The sequence below is a fragment of the Gambusia affinis genome, linkage group LG18 (assembly GCF_019740435.1).
Source record: "Gambusia affinis linkage group LG18, SWU_Gaff_1.0, whole genome shotgun sequence".
NCBI classification, from domain to species: Eukaryota; Metazoa; Chordata; class Actinopteri; order Cyprinodontiformes; family Poeciliidae; genus Gambusia; species Gambusia affinis.
The window spans coordinates 18,175,763-18,192,974 of NC_057885.1; the positions used below are offsets into that span (position 1 = coordinate 18,175,763).

The 17,212-nt window shown below is 36.5% G+C and overlaps 1 protein-coding gene and 1 long non-coding RNA gene across 4 annotated transcripts in view; one reads left to right on the forward strand and one right to left on the reverse strand.

Moving 5' to 3' along the window:
• LOC122820314 overlaps positions 1-17,212 on the forward strand; it is a 51,786-nt gene that overhangs the window by 18,756 nt on the left and 15,818 nt on the right. For both annotated transcript variants that reach the window (XR_006368760.1, XR_006368761.1), the window contains 3 exons: positions 6,113-6,205; positions 15,773-15,881; positions 16,061-16,186. This is a non-coding gene — a long non-coding RNA (uncharacterized LOC122820314). The remainder of the gene's footprint in view (positions 1-6,112; positions 6,206-15,772; positions 15,882-16,060; positions 16,187-17,212) is intronic.
• ppp2r5b (protein phosphatase 2, regulatory subunit B', beta) overlaps positions 1-17,212 on the reverse strand; it is a 46,907-nt gene that overhangs the window by 12,818 nt on the left and 16,877 nt on the right. For both annotated transcript variants that reach the window (XM_044097640.1, XM_044097641.1), the window contains 6 exons: positions 11,650-11,846; positions 7,564-7,665; positions 6,954-7,046; positions 6,120-6,250; positions 5,137-5,196; positions 1,087-1,195 (listed from right to left, as the gene is read on the reverse strand). In XM_044097640.1, the coding sequence (XP_043953575.1) occupies positions 1,087-1,195; positions 5,137-5,196; positions 6,120-6,250; positions 6,954-7,046; positions 7,564-7,665; positions 11,650-11,846 (692 nt within the window). The remainder of the gene's footprint in view (positions 1-1,086; positions 1,196-5,136; positions 5,197-6,119; positions 6,251-6,953; positions 7,047-7,563; positions 7,666-11,649; positions 11,847-17,212) is intronic.

Genomic DNA, 17,212 nt, shown 5'->3' on the forward strand with positions numbered 1-17,212 from the left:
ATAAAACGCACAAACAGACAGCCTGCCATCTGTGTCATCAAATATTATGACTGCCTAAAGACAAACACACACCAAAACGGGAGGCGTCTCGATTATCTGTGGCACAATCCTGCCTCCTAGTGGAAAACCTGACACATTGCAGGAGAGGTTCAGGCAGCTGAATTAAAAGCGGATTCTCTTACTTTCCTCTTTTGTTTGTTTAAAGCCTTAGTTGATATTTGGGGTGTTTTTTAGATATTGCTCATTGTTGTGTGTATAACTGCAACATTTTCTCTGGACTTTTGTAAAGCAGCACTTAGATTGTTACTAGAATAGTGTAGGAGCAGATTATGAATGAACATATTTGTGAATGGGTTACATGGTGCATCAGTGGACTTTATGATAGGAACCTTTCTTGTTGATGGCAACTGTTGGTGTAACAGTTTTTTTTTGGACTTTACAGAGGTCAAGCCAATGCTTTAAGCCACCAAGGTGGTGCACCAGGGTAGAGTTGACGTGCTGAACACCAGGTGCCATCAACAGGTGTTTGGTGGATGGAGTCGTTGTAAAAAGGATTTTTGGCTTCGATGGTCACTGATGAGAGGCAAAGAAAATAAATGGGTGACCTGAACAACGATAAAGACGGCTCTGACTTTAATTCAGCAGACAGCGCATCAGCTGTACCACCCTGGTGGCTTAAAGCATCGGCTTGGCCTCTGCAAATACTGTACAATTTGTTCATATTTTGCAAAATAACATGCTGCCAGTGCTGTGTTGTGATGTCAGCATGGTGTGTTCACAGTGACGCACAGTGTTAGTTTGTTTTGTTTGTAGCCCAAATTGAGCACCTTCTTCTGTGTGGTTCTCTGTGGTTCACAGATCCTAGCAAACTGCAAACAGGACCTCTGACTTTCTGAATACACAACTAATAGCTCTCATGTGGCTCTTTTCCAGATGACTGGTTATTGGTCTCTCTGAATTGACCTTGACCTTTTTTGTGTGGTTGTTTGGTGACCTGTTGAGGTTGCACCCCATCTCTCAGTTGCCGCTGTAAGGATGAGCAGCTGTAGCCGACGGCTGGATGTTGTGCTGAAGTTAATCACTGACCTGTGCATGGAAGATGGAGAGGGATTTTGCTGTATGTAGCGGGATGAGGACCCGCACCAGGAACTGCTTGTGTTCAGCTTTCAGCGGCAGCGCGAAGCCATTTATGATGCTAAAACACACAAAACCAATATTTATTATTTCTCTTATGTGCGCTTCATTTTTTTCTCACATTATTTTCTGTTCACATGGAAAGAAATAATATATAATTGACAATTTCTTCTTTCTTTGATAAATATCAAAGAAAGATTGAGATAACTGGAACAACACTGATTTGATGAAGGCATATTTTGATTTCCAAATTTCACAGAAACAGTTTAGAAAGATTATTTTTTTTTGCTCAGTTAGGAGCAAGAGACCAAATTTCTACACAAACTAAAGATAAAATGAGGCATCCTTACTGACATTTGCAGTTCTAACAGCTTTGCTCATTTTAAATACCATCCTTATTGTTATCTGTTTGAAAAGTTTTATAGGTGAATTAAAAATGTCATTTTTACAGCTACGTCATGTTAGCTGTTTATTTCTACTTAACTGAAAAGCAATTTAGTCTGTAAGTTGAACATCTAACTTTTCGTTTAATTTTGTGACTCATATAGGTTTTTAGTCGACAAAAAGATTTTTAAATCAACTGTAAATAATCTGAAGTAGAAGTAGAAGTAACGCTGTTTCTGGGACAGTCCTCAGTTATGAGGATGAGCCGTGGTCTCGTGTTGCAGCATTTTTCAGTCCATTAACTCTGAAATGCTGCTGCATTGTGAATGGAGTAACGGTGTAATTCTCAGCACTGACGTTGTAAAAACTGATAAAACACTGCAAAAACATAAACTCTTACCAAGTATATTTAGTCTAGTTTCTTGTGCAAATATCCTACTACACTTGAAATAGGACAAAACTAACTTACAAGTAACTGTCAGCAAGCTGCAGGGGCTTGCTTTAAGTCAGCGATTTCTTAATATTGATGAAAAAGTTCTAGTTATAAGTGAAATCATTTTAACTCATAATATGGGAAATATGTCTTATTAAACTGGGAGATTATTTCACTCATAACTGGTACTTTTCCATCAATATTAGGGAATTATTGACCCGTTACATGCTGAAAAGTTACTTGTAAGTTAGTTTTCTCTTATTTGACTAATAGCACTAATATATTTGTACTATAAACTGGACCAAAACACTTAAGATTTAGTTTTTGCAGTGTAATTCTCCTCCAACATCCCTGTTTGTCGGGTTAATGCGTCGTAGTTTCTGACTGAACTGCAGCTCTGAGCAGCAGGCGAGTGGGAACCAAACTTGGAAAGTGTGACAGCCTCTGAGCCGTTTGTAAAGATGATTTATGTTTGTCTACCTGTCTGTTGGACTTCCTCTCTAGCTGCGTCTCAGTCTGCTTCATGCTGCTGCCGCTCTGATGTGAATTCTGCCTTCCTCTCATCTTTTTTTCTGAATGCTTATCGGTCTTCTTCCTCTCTTTCTTTTGTTTTGCCTCCTCTCTCACCCACCGATTCCTCCCCCTATCTGTGTGTGGGAGGAGCTATAAATACCTCTGTTACCAACAACATGAATACAAGCCTCTCTCTCTACTGCTCTTCTTCTTCTTCTTCCCCCACCTCTGACTCACTCCTCGCTCACTCATCCTCTTCTCTCACCTTGGACTCATCCTCGTCTTCCTCCTTCCCTTCTCTCCTCACAACTCACTATTCAATTTAAAGGTCAGTTTTTTGATCACTGAATCATCGCCTGTAGGGGCGGTTGTGATTTGTATTTAAAAACAGGCTCATGTGTTTTTAAAAATGTCTTAAGCCTCTTAAATTATTTCCAACTATCAAGCAATGTGTGCCTAATAACCAGTCTCAATGCTCGTAAATAGTTTTTTTTTTGTTTGTCTTCAATTTCTTTGGTATAAGAGCTTTGATGTGTTTGAGGTTTTGACCTCAACAAATATACTTACTAATTGCAGAGTTATTCATTTTAACATGGTCAATTAAAGGAACATTAACAAATACAATAAAAAGGATGTTTGTTTTTTTTACTTTTGCAGCTTGAATAAATCTGTCTACATAGTCGTACATTTATATTTACAGCTCAATAAGTGTCCTGGTTAACATCATTTTTGGCTCACATGCAATTTAAATTTATACTACCCAGCATCAAAGTAAAAGCAAGCGGACAACATTTTTATTAGAGCTAAATTGTTTTCTTTTTCTACGGTTTTATCGAGTAGTCATAAATAGCGGCTTAGCTTTCTGCTGTAGAGACAAGGCCAAACAGTCTAGCGTTAGAGAATGGAAGAGTCAAGCTAACAGGCTCAGATTTAATTTTGAGATTCATCTGAAAGGAACGGTTCAAGATTTTTAAAGTCAAGTCCTGTAGAGGAAGTTGTACAGTTGACTCCCGGTATTTGTAGGGTTAGCGTCCACAGCCGTCTGTGAAAAGCTAAAATCTGCAAATTCTTAAGACCTTCGCTAAAAAAAAACCCGCTTATAGCTGTCTATTTTACCAGTTTGAACATCAAATATACCTTAATATGCATTAATTTGCGCAGTGAAAACCGTCCCTCCACTACCGCAGAAGCTAACGTCAACGGTCCTCCTGAGCTCCATTCTTCTGGCTTCAGCCAATCAGCGCCAGGTAAAAATGAATGGCACTTCTGGATTGGCTGCTTTTCAAACGCCAGCCAATAGCGAGTCAAGTGGCATTAAAATGCAACTTCTGATGTTGCTTCGAATATTTTAGACACACTGTATGAAAAAATTAAAAACCTTAAAAATATAGTGCAACACTAACATAGCGTATTGGTTCTGAGTTGCAACATTTTTGTTTTCCTTTACTTTTATTTTAGATCCTTAGTCCATCTGGAATTATGTCATATATTTCTACATAAATAATCATCTGATTTAAACATTACAATGGTTTAAAAAGGTTCATAAATTATTTATTGCATGGTTTTCAATGTTGTGTTAACAGATCCAGTGTCTGTCATTCTTGGAGCACTCTTAAAAAAGTAAGGGACGTATGAAAATCCATGAATTTAACTACAAAGGATTTATCAAGAAAAAATGCAAAAACAAAAACAAAAAATTAAGATCCAAAGTCTCTTATTACTATTCTTTTTCCTTCTTTCAGACAAAACATGGGAGACATTGTCAAAAACTGTATTTATCTGTTCTGCAATCTTTCTGCTACTCAACAGGAAGTAGGCCTTTCAAACTAAAAAAAAAGAATAAATAAAGTTAACCTACAATGATATTAGCCTCACTTTCTGAGAATGATAAAAAATAAAGGTAAAAAGCATTGAGCAAAATATAGAATCTAAATATTACTTATTTTTCGCTCAAACAACGATGTAGAAATATGTTTTAGAACTAATTGTTAGTTTCAACTTCCTTTTAACATTTACTGCAGGTAAAATATCAACTTATTTTAACAACAGCTTACTTAAAAAATCCCAAACTACACCTTTAACTAATTACCATGTTTCCACAAATGACTCAAATTATTTTGACATTGTAGTGGAGTTTTAGTTGATTTTTCTGTTTGTTTTATCTTTTTTTTTTTTTTTTTTGATCTTTGCTCAGATGTAAAGCCGTTCTTTTCAGAAATGCTAAAATCTCAAACCCAACATTTAGCTGTTTGTGTTTTTCAGAAAGGTCAAAGGTAGAAAACAAACCAGATAACAGCATCTTGATCCTATTATTGCCTCAGCTTCCTCCCTCTCTTTATTCATCTACATCTAATTGGTTTGTGTGTGTGAGGAAATGCGACTTGTTTATCAGTTTGGCTTCATCTCGGTATTGCTCATTTTGTTTCCTTAGAGACAATTTTAAGATGTTACACAACCACATGACTCACAACATTTTGTTGTGGATGTCTCACTTCCTGTCCCTATTTAAATGAATTTCTCAGTAAAATATCAGAAGATAATCAGTTAAAGAACAGCTGCCACAGTGGCTGAAACTAAAACGTCCGCAGCTCAATCATGAACACAAACATCTGGTTGTTGATGATGCATTTTCCTGTTTTAGCGCATGTTTGGGTGTTTCTGCTCATACGAACCTGCCCAGGATTTCCAGCAGCTCCGCCACTCCGTTGAAGTGCTCAGTTTCATAAATGAACCTAAATAGCAAAAATAGGAAGAAACTATCAAAAAAACTAATGAGGATGAATAATTAACCTAATTTAAGCTTAATTGATTAATTCAATGTCATTAACCCTTCAAGACCCGGTGTTTTAATACTACTGTATCTGTATTTCAAACCAAAAAATTTACAAATGTTTTGAATTTTGATCTGGGGTTTTTTTTTCACACAAACGTATTGTTCAATTTTAGAATTTTATTTAGTAGAAAATTTGCAAACAAACTCCTCCCACAGTGTCACAAAATACCGCAATTTAGAAAACCTCGGTTGAGCAAAATCTCTGTGTGTCACATTAACACAAAGCAAAGTCAAAAAAACAAAAGTCTTTATAAAGGCTTCGGGTGGTCATTGAAATGTCTAGAACATGACATTTTTATGCAACACTTGTGCAAAATGCAAAATATTTTTATGTTATATTTGATAAACTTTCATAAAACCTTTCAAAATACCACAGAAGAGGTTGAATTATTTAGTTTTTCTTTTGTGTTTTTCTATCTCTGGATTTGTAGGGTTACATTGTCAAATACAGGTATAATTATTACATAGTTCAGAAAGGTTTTTTTTCTGCTCACAATGATTTAATTCTCAGGAGAAAATGAAGGTTTCATGCCTAACATCCTGCTGATTAGTCAGCAGTTTCAACGGTTTTATTTTTTAAGAAAACATGGGACCGACTGCAGCCTTTGTTTTTCTATTCTTAGAAACATCAAAACTAAAAGTAGCATTCAAGTTTTTCTTTCCTGTAATAACTCTGTATTATTCAGCTGACAGTATTTAGTGTTTTTCCAGAACATTATAGTATTATGCTTATTATAAGGAAACTGCTGCCATTTATTATAAAATAATCATTTTTTACGTAAATTGAGGCTTAATTTTTATTTTTTTAAATCCAGGTTGTACCTGAGGAAGATGTTGTTGATCTGTTTGCGGATGTACGCTCGGAGGCCCAGTAATTTTCCATAGACGCGGTGCAGGATGGTCTTCAGGTACTCCCTCTCCCTGGGGTCCTCGCTGTCGAACAGCTCCAGGAGCTGCAAACACACGTAACGTAATTACAGCCACAAAATATGCAGCACTGCAACTTCACCGACTGCAATAATTCTGCAAACGCCCCACACTTATCTCTAGCAGCGGCACTGCAGGAATATTGCTTTTTGCTACACTGTGAGATTTCAACGACAAACAACAAGACTTAAAATACTACCAATTAGAAATCTTTAGGATATTTTAAAGTATTTATTTATGCTAAAGAATTTACAACCCTTAAAGTTTTTAAAACTTTGTCACATTAGACACATTAAACTGTTATGTACTTAATTGAGATTTCATGAGAAAACAATGAAAAGTAATGAGAAGTTTTTAAGTAGAAAGAATTAGCTTCTGCTAAAATACTCTGTTAGTGTAGCACTTTTGTATTAGCTTCCACTAATATACTTCATTGATATAGCACTTTAGCACTAGCTTCTGCTAACATTTTGTGTTAGTGTAGCACTTTATCATCGTTTTAGCACTAGCTTCCGCTAATATACTATGATAGTGTAGCTCTTTAGCATTAGCTTCTGCTAATACCATATTGGTGCATCGCTTTAGCACTAGCTTCCACTAGTATATTGCACTGATATAGCACTTTACCCCTACCTTGTGCTAATATACTGTGTTTGTGTAGCACCTTAGCATTAGGTTCTGAAACAGGATCCTGTGAATCTGGATTAGACGAGGATGGGCGGGGATTACCTGTAGGACAAACTTCTGGTCGATGTAGCGTTTAGCCATGGATGGCTGGAAGTCCGGACTCTCCAGGAATCTAAGGAAAAACTCGTACACCAGCTGGGGAAGAAGGAATATGAATGAGCTTCTCGTTATCTAGAAATGCTTTGACATTTTATAGTTATTTATAATAATCTATGACAGAGTCCAGTCTTCAGAATCACTTTCTCATAAGAAGTTAACAGATTATGAAAGACAAAATATGACAAAATATATGGAACATCCTAAAATTCTCTCATTTATTTTTAAGTATATAAAGAGACGGTTTCTGATCTGAAATATAATCCTACGTTTTAAATTATGGCTGATCAAATTCAACCTTACTTCAGCTCCAGAGGATCCAGTTCTCAGCCAATTAATCAATTTGACATAAAGTGCATTTAATGTCAGGGATCATTGACTTTATGAATGACAAACAACATCCAGCAGGTATGTTTTGATGCTCTGTTGCTAATTTTACTTTCTAACACTAAAATCTATGGATATAAACTGAAAAAAGTCAGGGGATTTTGCAGATGAACTTTGTTTTTAGCACTGAGGTAAATGAAATTCCTGCAGCAGCGAGAACATGGCTTACCTGCAGATGTGGCCATGAGGCTTCGAGAGTCGGCTCATCTTCCTCAGGGTCAAACTCTGGATTCTCGCTGGGAGGAAGCGTGCGGAAGATGTTTACTGAGATCTGGAAAAAGAAAACATGGGAGGGGAGAGATATGCGAAGCAGAAATGAGGAAATCTGACTTTGAAAGAGAAAATTAAAACATTTGGTTGTGGTTTAAAGACATCATGAAGTCTGTGTCAAAATTAAACATCCCGATTAGATAAATAAATATTTCATACATAACGTGTTGCAAAGATATATCTCATAATACCAGTGTGTGCAGTATACATGCACGTTTTTGAAAACGTGCCTGAATCTTTTCTAAAACTGCATTTCTGACATACAGGGCAGTGTTTTTATTAATATGATTAGTTTTGGACATCTTATTCTAACCAACAATAATCGACCAGAACATGTTATTGCCGTTAGACATCAGGTTTATGGATGTGCATCATGGTCAAACATTCCTACAATGATCTCACCTTTCAAAATGCAATGTTTTAGTTTATTCTGACCCATTTCCACTAACCTACAGGGTTTTTACTTTGAAAACAGACTTTTCTCCATGCATCCCCTCCAAACAGGCACACCCACTCCTGCAGCTCTGGATTTTCATCACTTATTAATATTTTTGGTCTGTTGCTCCAAACAGTTGAGTGATATTTGTGAAGACTTTTAGCCAGAAATGATCGTTTCTTCTCGTTGATGCCTTTCCTTATCTTCCGAAAAAATACAGCTTTGAGCCACCAGGGGGCTCCAAAGCTGTATGTTCAACTTCACCTCAGGAAAATTAAAACGTCGTCTGTTTATCTTTATCCATCACATATATTTATTACATTTTCACATGTTAAAAAATAAACATTGAATATTAATTAAATAAACATTAAGATTAAGTCATTAAAATAGGAACGGCCTAGGTTGCAAAGGAGGAAAGCGTTGACATTTTTAGTGAATTTGATCATTAGGACCAGATTTCTTCACGGTAAGAAGCAAATGTTTTCATATTGTTCTCTAATTTGGAGAAATACAGAGTTCAAACCATATTAGTTTAGTTTTAACAATGATTTTATGCAAATCAAGGTATTTATTCCCTAGATAATTACAGGAATACATTGATTTAAATAAATCCATGAACAAAAATGGTCCATATTTTATCTTTGGTGTCACTCTGGACCGAACAGATGGGCTGAATGGGCAGCAGTGCACACACTCTGTCAGTCAAAGAAGCTGTTGCATTGCAGGTAAGAATAAAATCTATCTTCAGCCCCGTTTTCAGTTTCCAAGCAACTCCAGCCGGTGTTGGTCATCTCTAATGCTGATGCCAGCGTATGTTCAAGGAAGAACTGATAAGTCATGCAACTAACTCATCATTAATTCACCAGCCAGCTTAAACTGCTCATCCAAAGGCACTGTTTAAATCTCTGTTTGGTATAAAAATTAATTTTTATCGCATTATTTTCTCTCTGGTTCTCTGGGTTTTTAACGGCTGAATAAGGTAATATTCTAGAGACTGCTTCCACCACTATGCATGATCTGATCTCTGATCTGATTGTTTTTTCTTTTAAAGTATCATATATTCTGTTTTTTATTAACCCTGAGGCTTCATTAATTCATGACTCTAATATCTTCTAAACAGTAGAAGCATATCTTTATTTTCTACTGGTGCAGTGTTTTGTTGCACTGCACCAAATTTTAAGGTGCTGCCCATCCCTGCAACTTTTACAAAGGAGCAATTTCTTTTTTCATGTTGCTATTATTGAGACTTTTTTTTAGCAGAAAGCGGCACATTGGATTGTTCCTCCACTTTCCTTCCACCCCATTTTCACACCTCTGGGTAGACCTGCTGAATGCCATAAGCAGCTATATATGTGCTGCAGGCTTTTCCTGCTCCTCTGGGATCTCTGCTGTCCACTCTCTGCAGCACGCTCCACTTTATCTCTCCCTTCCATCCCTCTTCTTGTCATCATGTGTGCAGACTTTTGCTTCCCTCTTTGTTAGCTCCTGCTCTCCTCTCCTTTCTTACTCTTATCAGTTCATCCAGATGCTCTTTTTTTTTTTACACCATGCAGGTTAGATTAGCGCGTGGAGGTCTTTTTAAATTTGTTCTCAATCCACTTCAGACCCACTTCCACATCAGCTTGACTGTTTATTTTCTGACACCGCTGAAATTTGTGGCATTCATTGATTGAACGGAAATTTAAGAATTTCTTCTGAAAGCTGCAGTAACTTTTATAAATACACATTTGTTTACATATTTGTTGAAAACTGTCACCATGTCGTGAGAAAAAAATGAGCTGCTCTGGATTCTCCCAGTGCTAAGTAGAAACAGCCAATCAAAGCCAGGAGGCGGGTCTTAGTGCTGTCAATCACCCTCTGTGTGACTGCGATGAGATTGATCTTTTCACAGGTTATCTGTCTCACAACATACCGACACGACATGGAGATACATATATATACTTTTAAAAAATTACATATTGGAGCTTTAAATAGTTACATAAAAATCTGCAATATTTGTTATTCAATTAATTGTCAGAATAACCAATAGAATAATCACTTACTAAAATAATCATTAGTTGCGTTACGGATCTATGGTATAATTTTTAAAAACATAAATAACATGAATAACTGCTCATCCTTTACAAGCTTTAGAGAATGTTAACTTTGTGTGCAAGAAAATGTCTCCTCCCTAAACGGATAAGTGGAAAAATGTCCTCCAAGACACCAAGGCAGGATGTTATCCTGAATTATGTCTCTCTTGATTATCTGACATGTCGGGTGCATGATAAAGATGATTTAGTTAAAATGTTGGACTGAATATTTTCATAATCCTTACAAGAGCCTTTGTATTGTAATATTATCAGTTATTACAGTTTTGCTCTATTCAATACTGATAATAGGTGCTGTTTCCTTTTCTATTTATGGATAAGGACGGGCGGGGACAAGTTAAGGGAAACACTGAATTAAAAAAATTACAGCTCTGGAAAAAATTAAGAGACCACTTAGAATGATCAGTTTCTCTGATTTTTCCTTTTAAAGGTGCATGTTTGAGTAAAATAAACATTGTTTTTTTTATCCTAGGAACTATTGACAACATGTCTCTGAGATTCCACGTAAAAATTTAGTATTTATTTGCAGAAAATGAGAAATGGCTAAAATAACAAAAAAAAGATGCAGCGCTTTCAGATCTCAAATAATGCAAAGAAAACAAGCTTTTATTAATTTATAAACAACAATACTAAAGTTTTAACTCAGGAAGAGTTCAGGAGGTTTTTAATGAGGCTCAGTGCAGTGGGCTCTTCATTTCTTCCAGAGTTGTATGAAATATCCAAATAACAATAAAAATGATTTTCATCACTATAACTAAAATCAAGAAACAAATGCAGTTAATTACAATCACTATCTCATTACAGTTATCTTACATCATTATTATCATTAGTTTTCTCTTTCTCTGTTTTTAACATTTATTTATTGCTATATAACAGAAGAATAATTTATAGGTGCACAATGGCAAGGAGTTGGTAAATATTCTAATGTTCAGTTGTCATGATCATTATTATAATGATCTGTAGAGTTTATTGTCTTATGAGTTAGTTTGTGTACGTAATATAATTTATTTGTTGGCCCCAGTACATTGAACAAGTACATGAGTATTATAACATGATTTTATTTTAAGAAATATGATAATTACTGAGTCAGTAAAATTGAGATAAAGGGTGGGATTAAATAAGTGTTCACTTCTTTCTGCTCCTTTTCAAAGAGAAAAGTGGTGGTAAACAAATCATGTTCTTGGATATGTATGCACATGTTTTCTCTCTCCTACTGATCACTTGTTTTCTTGTTTTTAAAAACTTGTTCAAAATAAATACTTAAAAAAAATATGGAGCTAATAACACCTGCACATAATTATTTTTATGACCCAAATGTTTAAGTTTTGCTTTGTCTGTGTAGTCAAAACACAAAAAGGTTGAAAAAGTTTCATAAATATATATAGAAAAAAAATATATATACTAAATTCATCCCAACTCATTCAATCACTCCAACCTTTGACCTTCCTGCTAGTCTTACCATCTTTATGGCCTCTGGGTAGAGAGGCTCGATGAGGACGCCTCTACTAGTGGCCACGCTCTCCACCAGCTCGTTAAGCGCCGCACGTTTGATCTCCTTCCCCTTCAGGTCGGCCACGCAGTCCAGGAAGTCAAACAGCACGCAGCACTGCTGCAGCTTCTTGCAGAACAGGTCATGTAGCTCTGCCACCGGGGCGTCTGGGAGAACCAGGGGTGGGAGGAAACACAGAGAGAGGAAAACGTTAAAAGCCAGAAAAGGTTATGAAAGTCGGCTAAATCCATTCCCAAAAGCAGCGCTGGGTGTTTGAAAATAAGCTGTTTGACAAAGTGGGAGCGTGAGAAAAAGAGCTCCAGCACATGAGTTGCACAAGTTTCTTCTCCTCTCTCTCAGATGATGAGGGAAGGAGAGCGAGAATATCACGCTACAAACACAGACGGGGGATGGCATTCGTGCACAAACACGGCGAGTCCTAACATCTGTCACAAACATTCAAAACACCTGGTTCGTTGCACTGAACCAACCTGCTGGCTGCAAACACAATAAAACCATCAAAAACTCAGATTTTCACACAGACAGTGGAAACCCAGGGATTACATATCACACAGTGAAATCTGAGTTGATTCCAGGAGCCTGGGAGTGTGAAAGTTATCAGCTCAGCTTGTTAAGCATCACACAAAACCAAATAACTGCACACAGAGTTACAGGCAATATTACAGGACGTGACAACAACAAATACGACTCATTTGCTCTTTATCAACTGCACAACTATGACTGAATTCACTCTGTTCGATTGGGAACGAAAGCTGAAACATTTGTTACATTTATTATGCTGGAACGTTTTGTTTTCTGTGTCAAACGATCCAAACCCTTTGAAGAACCTGTTCCCCTCCTCGCCTGTGGTGGCGCTGCACAAAGAACCACTGAAGGAAACAACATAAAAATCTCTGAAGAACACACTGAGCACAATTTCATTCTTCATAAAATGTAAACAGAAATGGAGAAGCATCAGATTTTAACAGTTGGAGGATTTCTCTTATCTTTGGCAAAACGACCACAAGCCAAGTCATAAAACGTTGTAATCAATTTATGTTCTAGTTAGTATGAATCAACTTCAGCTCTGAACAAATGGGGTTTTAGCTTTGTGTTAAACAAACGCATTGTTTCAGCATTTCTGCAGTTTTCTGGACGTTTGTCTAGGAAACAAACCTCTGAGCAAACTAAACTGAACAAACTAAATTCACACATTTAGTTGAGCTAAATATTTCGCTCACAATCCAGCAAACAAAGTTCCCAACTAAATATTCAATCTGCAAGTGAAATGTTTATCTAATGAATTAAATATTTAGTTTGGAACTATGTGACATTTATAAATGTATGAGTAACATGGCAAAAATATGACTTTGAAAAATTAATCTTGTGTTTTCTCAACAGGCTAAAGAGAAGAAAATATTACTGTTAATGCCATTTGTAAAGTGTAACTTTACAAATGGCACCTCATTCTTAGGATCTCTGCAAAGCCAAACTAATGCTAATGTCACCATGCTAACAGAAACCTGATGATTGTGAGATAAAACGTTTATTAGACTGATCAGATCTTGTGATGAAGGAATAATCTCAGGTTGGGCATGAAACTTGTTTGGTTCAGGAGGATGTGACATTTCCTCCCGTCTGAGGAAAAACAACCATGAAATCCATTAAAGACACTGGTTTTAACTGGGAACAGCAAGTCCTAAATAGATTATTTTCTTCTTTTTGGAACAAAACTAAACAGTTTATGAGTCGCTTTCTGGGCCAACTGAGCATTGGAAGAGGGACGAGCCGAGGTTTTTACCCGCAGACAGAATCACAGGAGGAGAGGATTAAAATTAACCCGTCTTAACCTGCAGGTGTAGAAGGAGCCTGGAGCCCCTCCACTCCCAGACCCCTCTCATCCCCTCTGGGCTCACCTGGACCATCTGTTCCCTTTACTATGGAGTCAAACTGGAAAAAAACTAAAGGTGTGAGGAGTTAGGAAATCAGTCAGAATAAATGATCACTAGAAAAACTAAATCCACCTTTACTGCTCCTGGATTCAGGAGTGAAATTAGAAGATGATTAAAAATATTGTATTTTATTAATTGAATATACTTCTATTATAAGTGCAGCATTTGTAGTTCTCTGGATCTTAAGGATGTAAAGAACAACAGGAAGAGATTTTGATTTTGTTTTGTTTTGTCTTTTCAAAATCAGTTATCGGTTTTAAAAACACATCTACACAAACTTCCAGAAATGTTTTTGTCCACATGGACACACAAAGAGCGCCCCAAAACGCTGTTTTACTCCTCCAGACCAGTAAGTGGTGCTAAACATGGAGTCCAGGAGATGATGCACTTAAATCCTCCACACAAAGTTCGCAGTAAATACAAGAGCAAACTTGGAGAACAGAGCGAGAGAGAGAGTTTATGGCTGAAATGATTAATCATGATGATTATTGAAATAATTGTCAACTAATGTAATAAGTGGAGTATAAAGACTCAAGAGAAGGTTAGGTTTACTGAAGAGAAGCGATTAATATTTTTTCACAAAACAAATTATTTCCAGCTAGGGTTTCTTTGGCCTGGTTGTACAGAATATCTACACATTTTTCATTTAAGATAAAAAACAACTATTATTCAAGCAATTTTAGCTTCACCTGGTTCAAATTCTGCCAAAAACTTTATTAATAAGGAACTTTTGCTGTCAAAGTACTAATTAGTTAAAAAAAATTCATCAACAGATCAGTCGTAAAGTGTTTTGATGTTAAGAGATACAGGAAAGGCTGAACTTTTTACATGTTGATTTTGGATGTATTATTTTAGCCGCATCCTTTACTACAAAGGATCAAATGTACACTAAAGAAATGCTGTTACTGCATTTCATGAACTACAATGTTTAAATATTAATTCAATTATTTTATATGCATTTTTTTTCATGTATTTCTAGTATTGCATAAAAAAGACTTCAAGCTACAATAACTTTTAAAAGTATATATTTTTTTACATATTTGGTGAAACTGTCACCATGTCATGACAGTTTGTTATGAGACTTTGTTAGCGCCTCTGTCTTCTCCCAATGCTAACTAGAAACAACCAATCAGAGCTGGGAGGCGGGTCTTAGTGCTGTCAATCACCCTCTGTGTGGCTGCGCAGAAGGTGGAGGAGATTGACCCTTTAACGGATTATCTGTCTCATAACATACTGTCGCAACCTTTAACAAATATGTAAAATAAATATATATAATTTTAAAAAATTTACTTAAGTGGTTATATGAAAAATCTGCAGAATGAGCCAATATTTTTATCCAGTTAATCAATAAATTGTCAGAATAATCGATTACTAAAATAACCAATATTTGAGTTACGGATCTATAAGAAAAAACATGAATGTACTGTTTAGCATGGTGGTGGCAGGGTGGTGATCTGGGCTTGTTCTGCAGTAATTCTCACTGAATCAAACATTAATCGACTGTGCAGGGAGTCCATCTTAAGCCCAAACTGGGTCACGAGGACAACGACCCGGATCCCTGCAACAAAAAGGCTCAATGTGCTGTCACGGCCTAGTCAAAGTCCAGACATTAACTTGATTGAAATGCTGCGATGGGAGCTCTAAAGGAGAAGATAAATAAATATCTGCAAATGTAAGTGAACTGAACCGTTGATTGCAAAGGAAAAAGTGACCAAAACAGCTGCAAACATTTCCAAGCTGAAGTCAGAATCTGATTATTGATCATTATTGATTTCAGTCACTTAAAGGTTCCTTTATCTAATGACATAAAGTCCAGATATTAGGTCTCTTTTACTTCTTTTGATTAACCTTTTATCTCCATGAACCTTCGCTGTGTCTTCTCTCGGTTGTCGACACGGTTCTTTTTGTTCGGTTGTTTTTTGTTTGACACTCGGTGAGTCGCTAATAAACTCCAGTTTGTTCCTGAACTGCAGCCAATTTTGAGTGACTGGACACAAAGACTGGCAGCAAAGTTCCCACTGTGTTCCAACAGACTTACTTATTTCACCACCAACACGCCTTTAGGTCAGATTGAGAACTTTACGCTCCACTTCTCTTTTTTTTGTTTTAATCTTTCTGTCTTTTCTGCTTTTTCTCCCCAGACTGTGAAGGTGAAATATAACCCTCGCTCAATGTGGAGTAACTCGAATGAAGATGGGACTGAAAGAAGAAGATAAAATAAAGAACTGAAAACTGCATTTGTATTGAGAGGTAAGAGAACAAAAGCCTAAAAAACTGAGGAGAAAAGAAAAAAATTATTCTCTCTTTTTTTAACAACTTAAGGCTTAACAAACAAGCTTCATGTTTTCTTTCAATGCAAATGTAGTTGTTACTCCAGTAAATGCACAACGAGGCACTCACTATCAGTTTTATATTTCTCTTTGATTCAGCTCAATTAAAGAAAATCACAGCACTCGGCAAAGGTAAGCCACCGACGCCTGATCCCCAAGCAGACTCAGGAAGAGAGTAGGCGTACAGAAATTAACTCCAATTCAGAAAACAAACGACTCCATTAGGTAATTTTGGAAATTGTTCTTTTCTTGCACCTTTTCTTCACAAACAGATATTGGAAACCGCTGAAACGTATTTATTTTTTTTTTAGATGATTTTCAACAATCTAAGATAAATTCATAAATTTAAAGTTGGGAACAAGCAAAACATTTCAAAAAGTTGGAGTTATAATTGGAAGGTAAGTCTAGAAAATTTGTATAAAAGGACAAACTTGCAGAAGTTTCCACGAAAACTGCCAACATGTCAGTGAAATAACTTAAAGATGGAGTGCAGCTCGCTGCTTTTAGCTACATTAAAGAGTTTATTTTAAATCCATCAATACTGTTTTATAAAGCTGGAGAATCCAGATAAATAGGCACAAGCAACAGCGTGAAAAAAAAATCTATTTTAAATTTACAGTGTCTTCCTCAATTTGTAAAAAGACTTTCAAATTAGTTGTTGCTCTGGAGACTTGGCTCCTGCTGCTGAAGTCCGCTTGCAACAAAACCGAGAAAAAAATACAAACGTGGATGAAAAAGTACGTAGAAAAAGGAGAGACAATGAAAATCAGAGTAAAACTTTGTGCACAAAGAACAATTACTGCACAACAACCCAAAAGTCACTTCCTAATGAAATACTGAGGGAATCAGTTAAAGTTAACTGGAATAGACGCGAGGATGTTAGCAGCTCTAAAATGAAACCCATTTTGGTCTCGTCACCAGAGTGTGTCACAACATTTCAAGCCGTGTGACAAGTAATTAAAAAAGCCACCTCAGCATTGTGGGAAATAAGGCTTACACAGGAGACCCGACGTATTGCTTTTTTATAGGGAACGCAGTGCACTGCAGGCGATAATAATGACCTTCCTATGTGAAACACACACTGCGAACAGAACCACAGCCAGCCGGCCGGTCAAGTGGACAAAACTATTTTTATTTTTAACCTTGATTTTACACCTGATAGATTCTATAGCTGGAAACACCTCACACTTACTGCCTACACAATAAACTAGACTATGAGCCTCTGCTGAGGCTCGTTTGTCAAATTAAAAT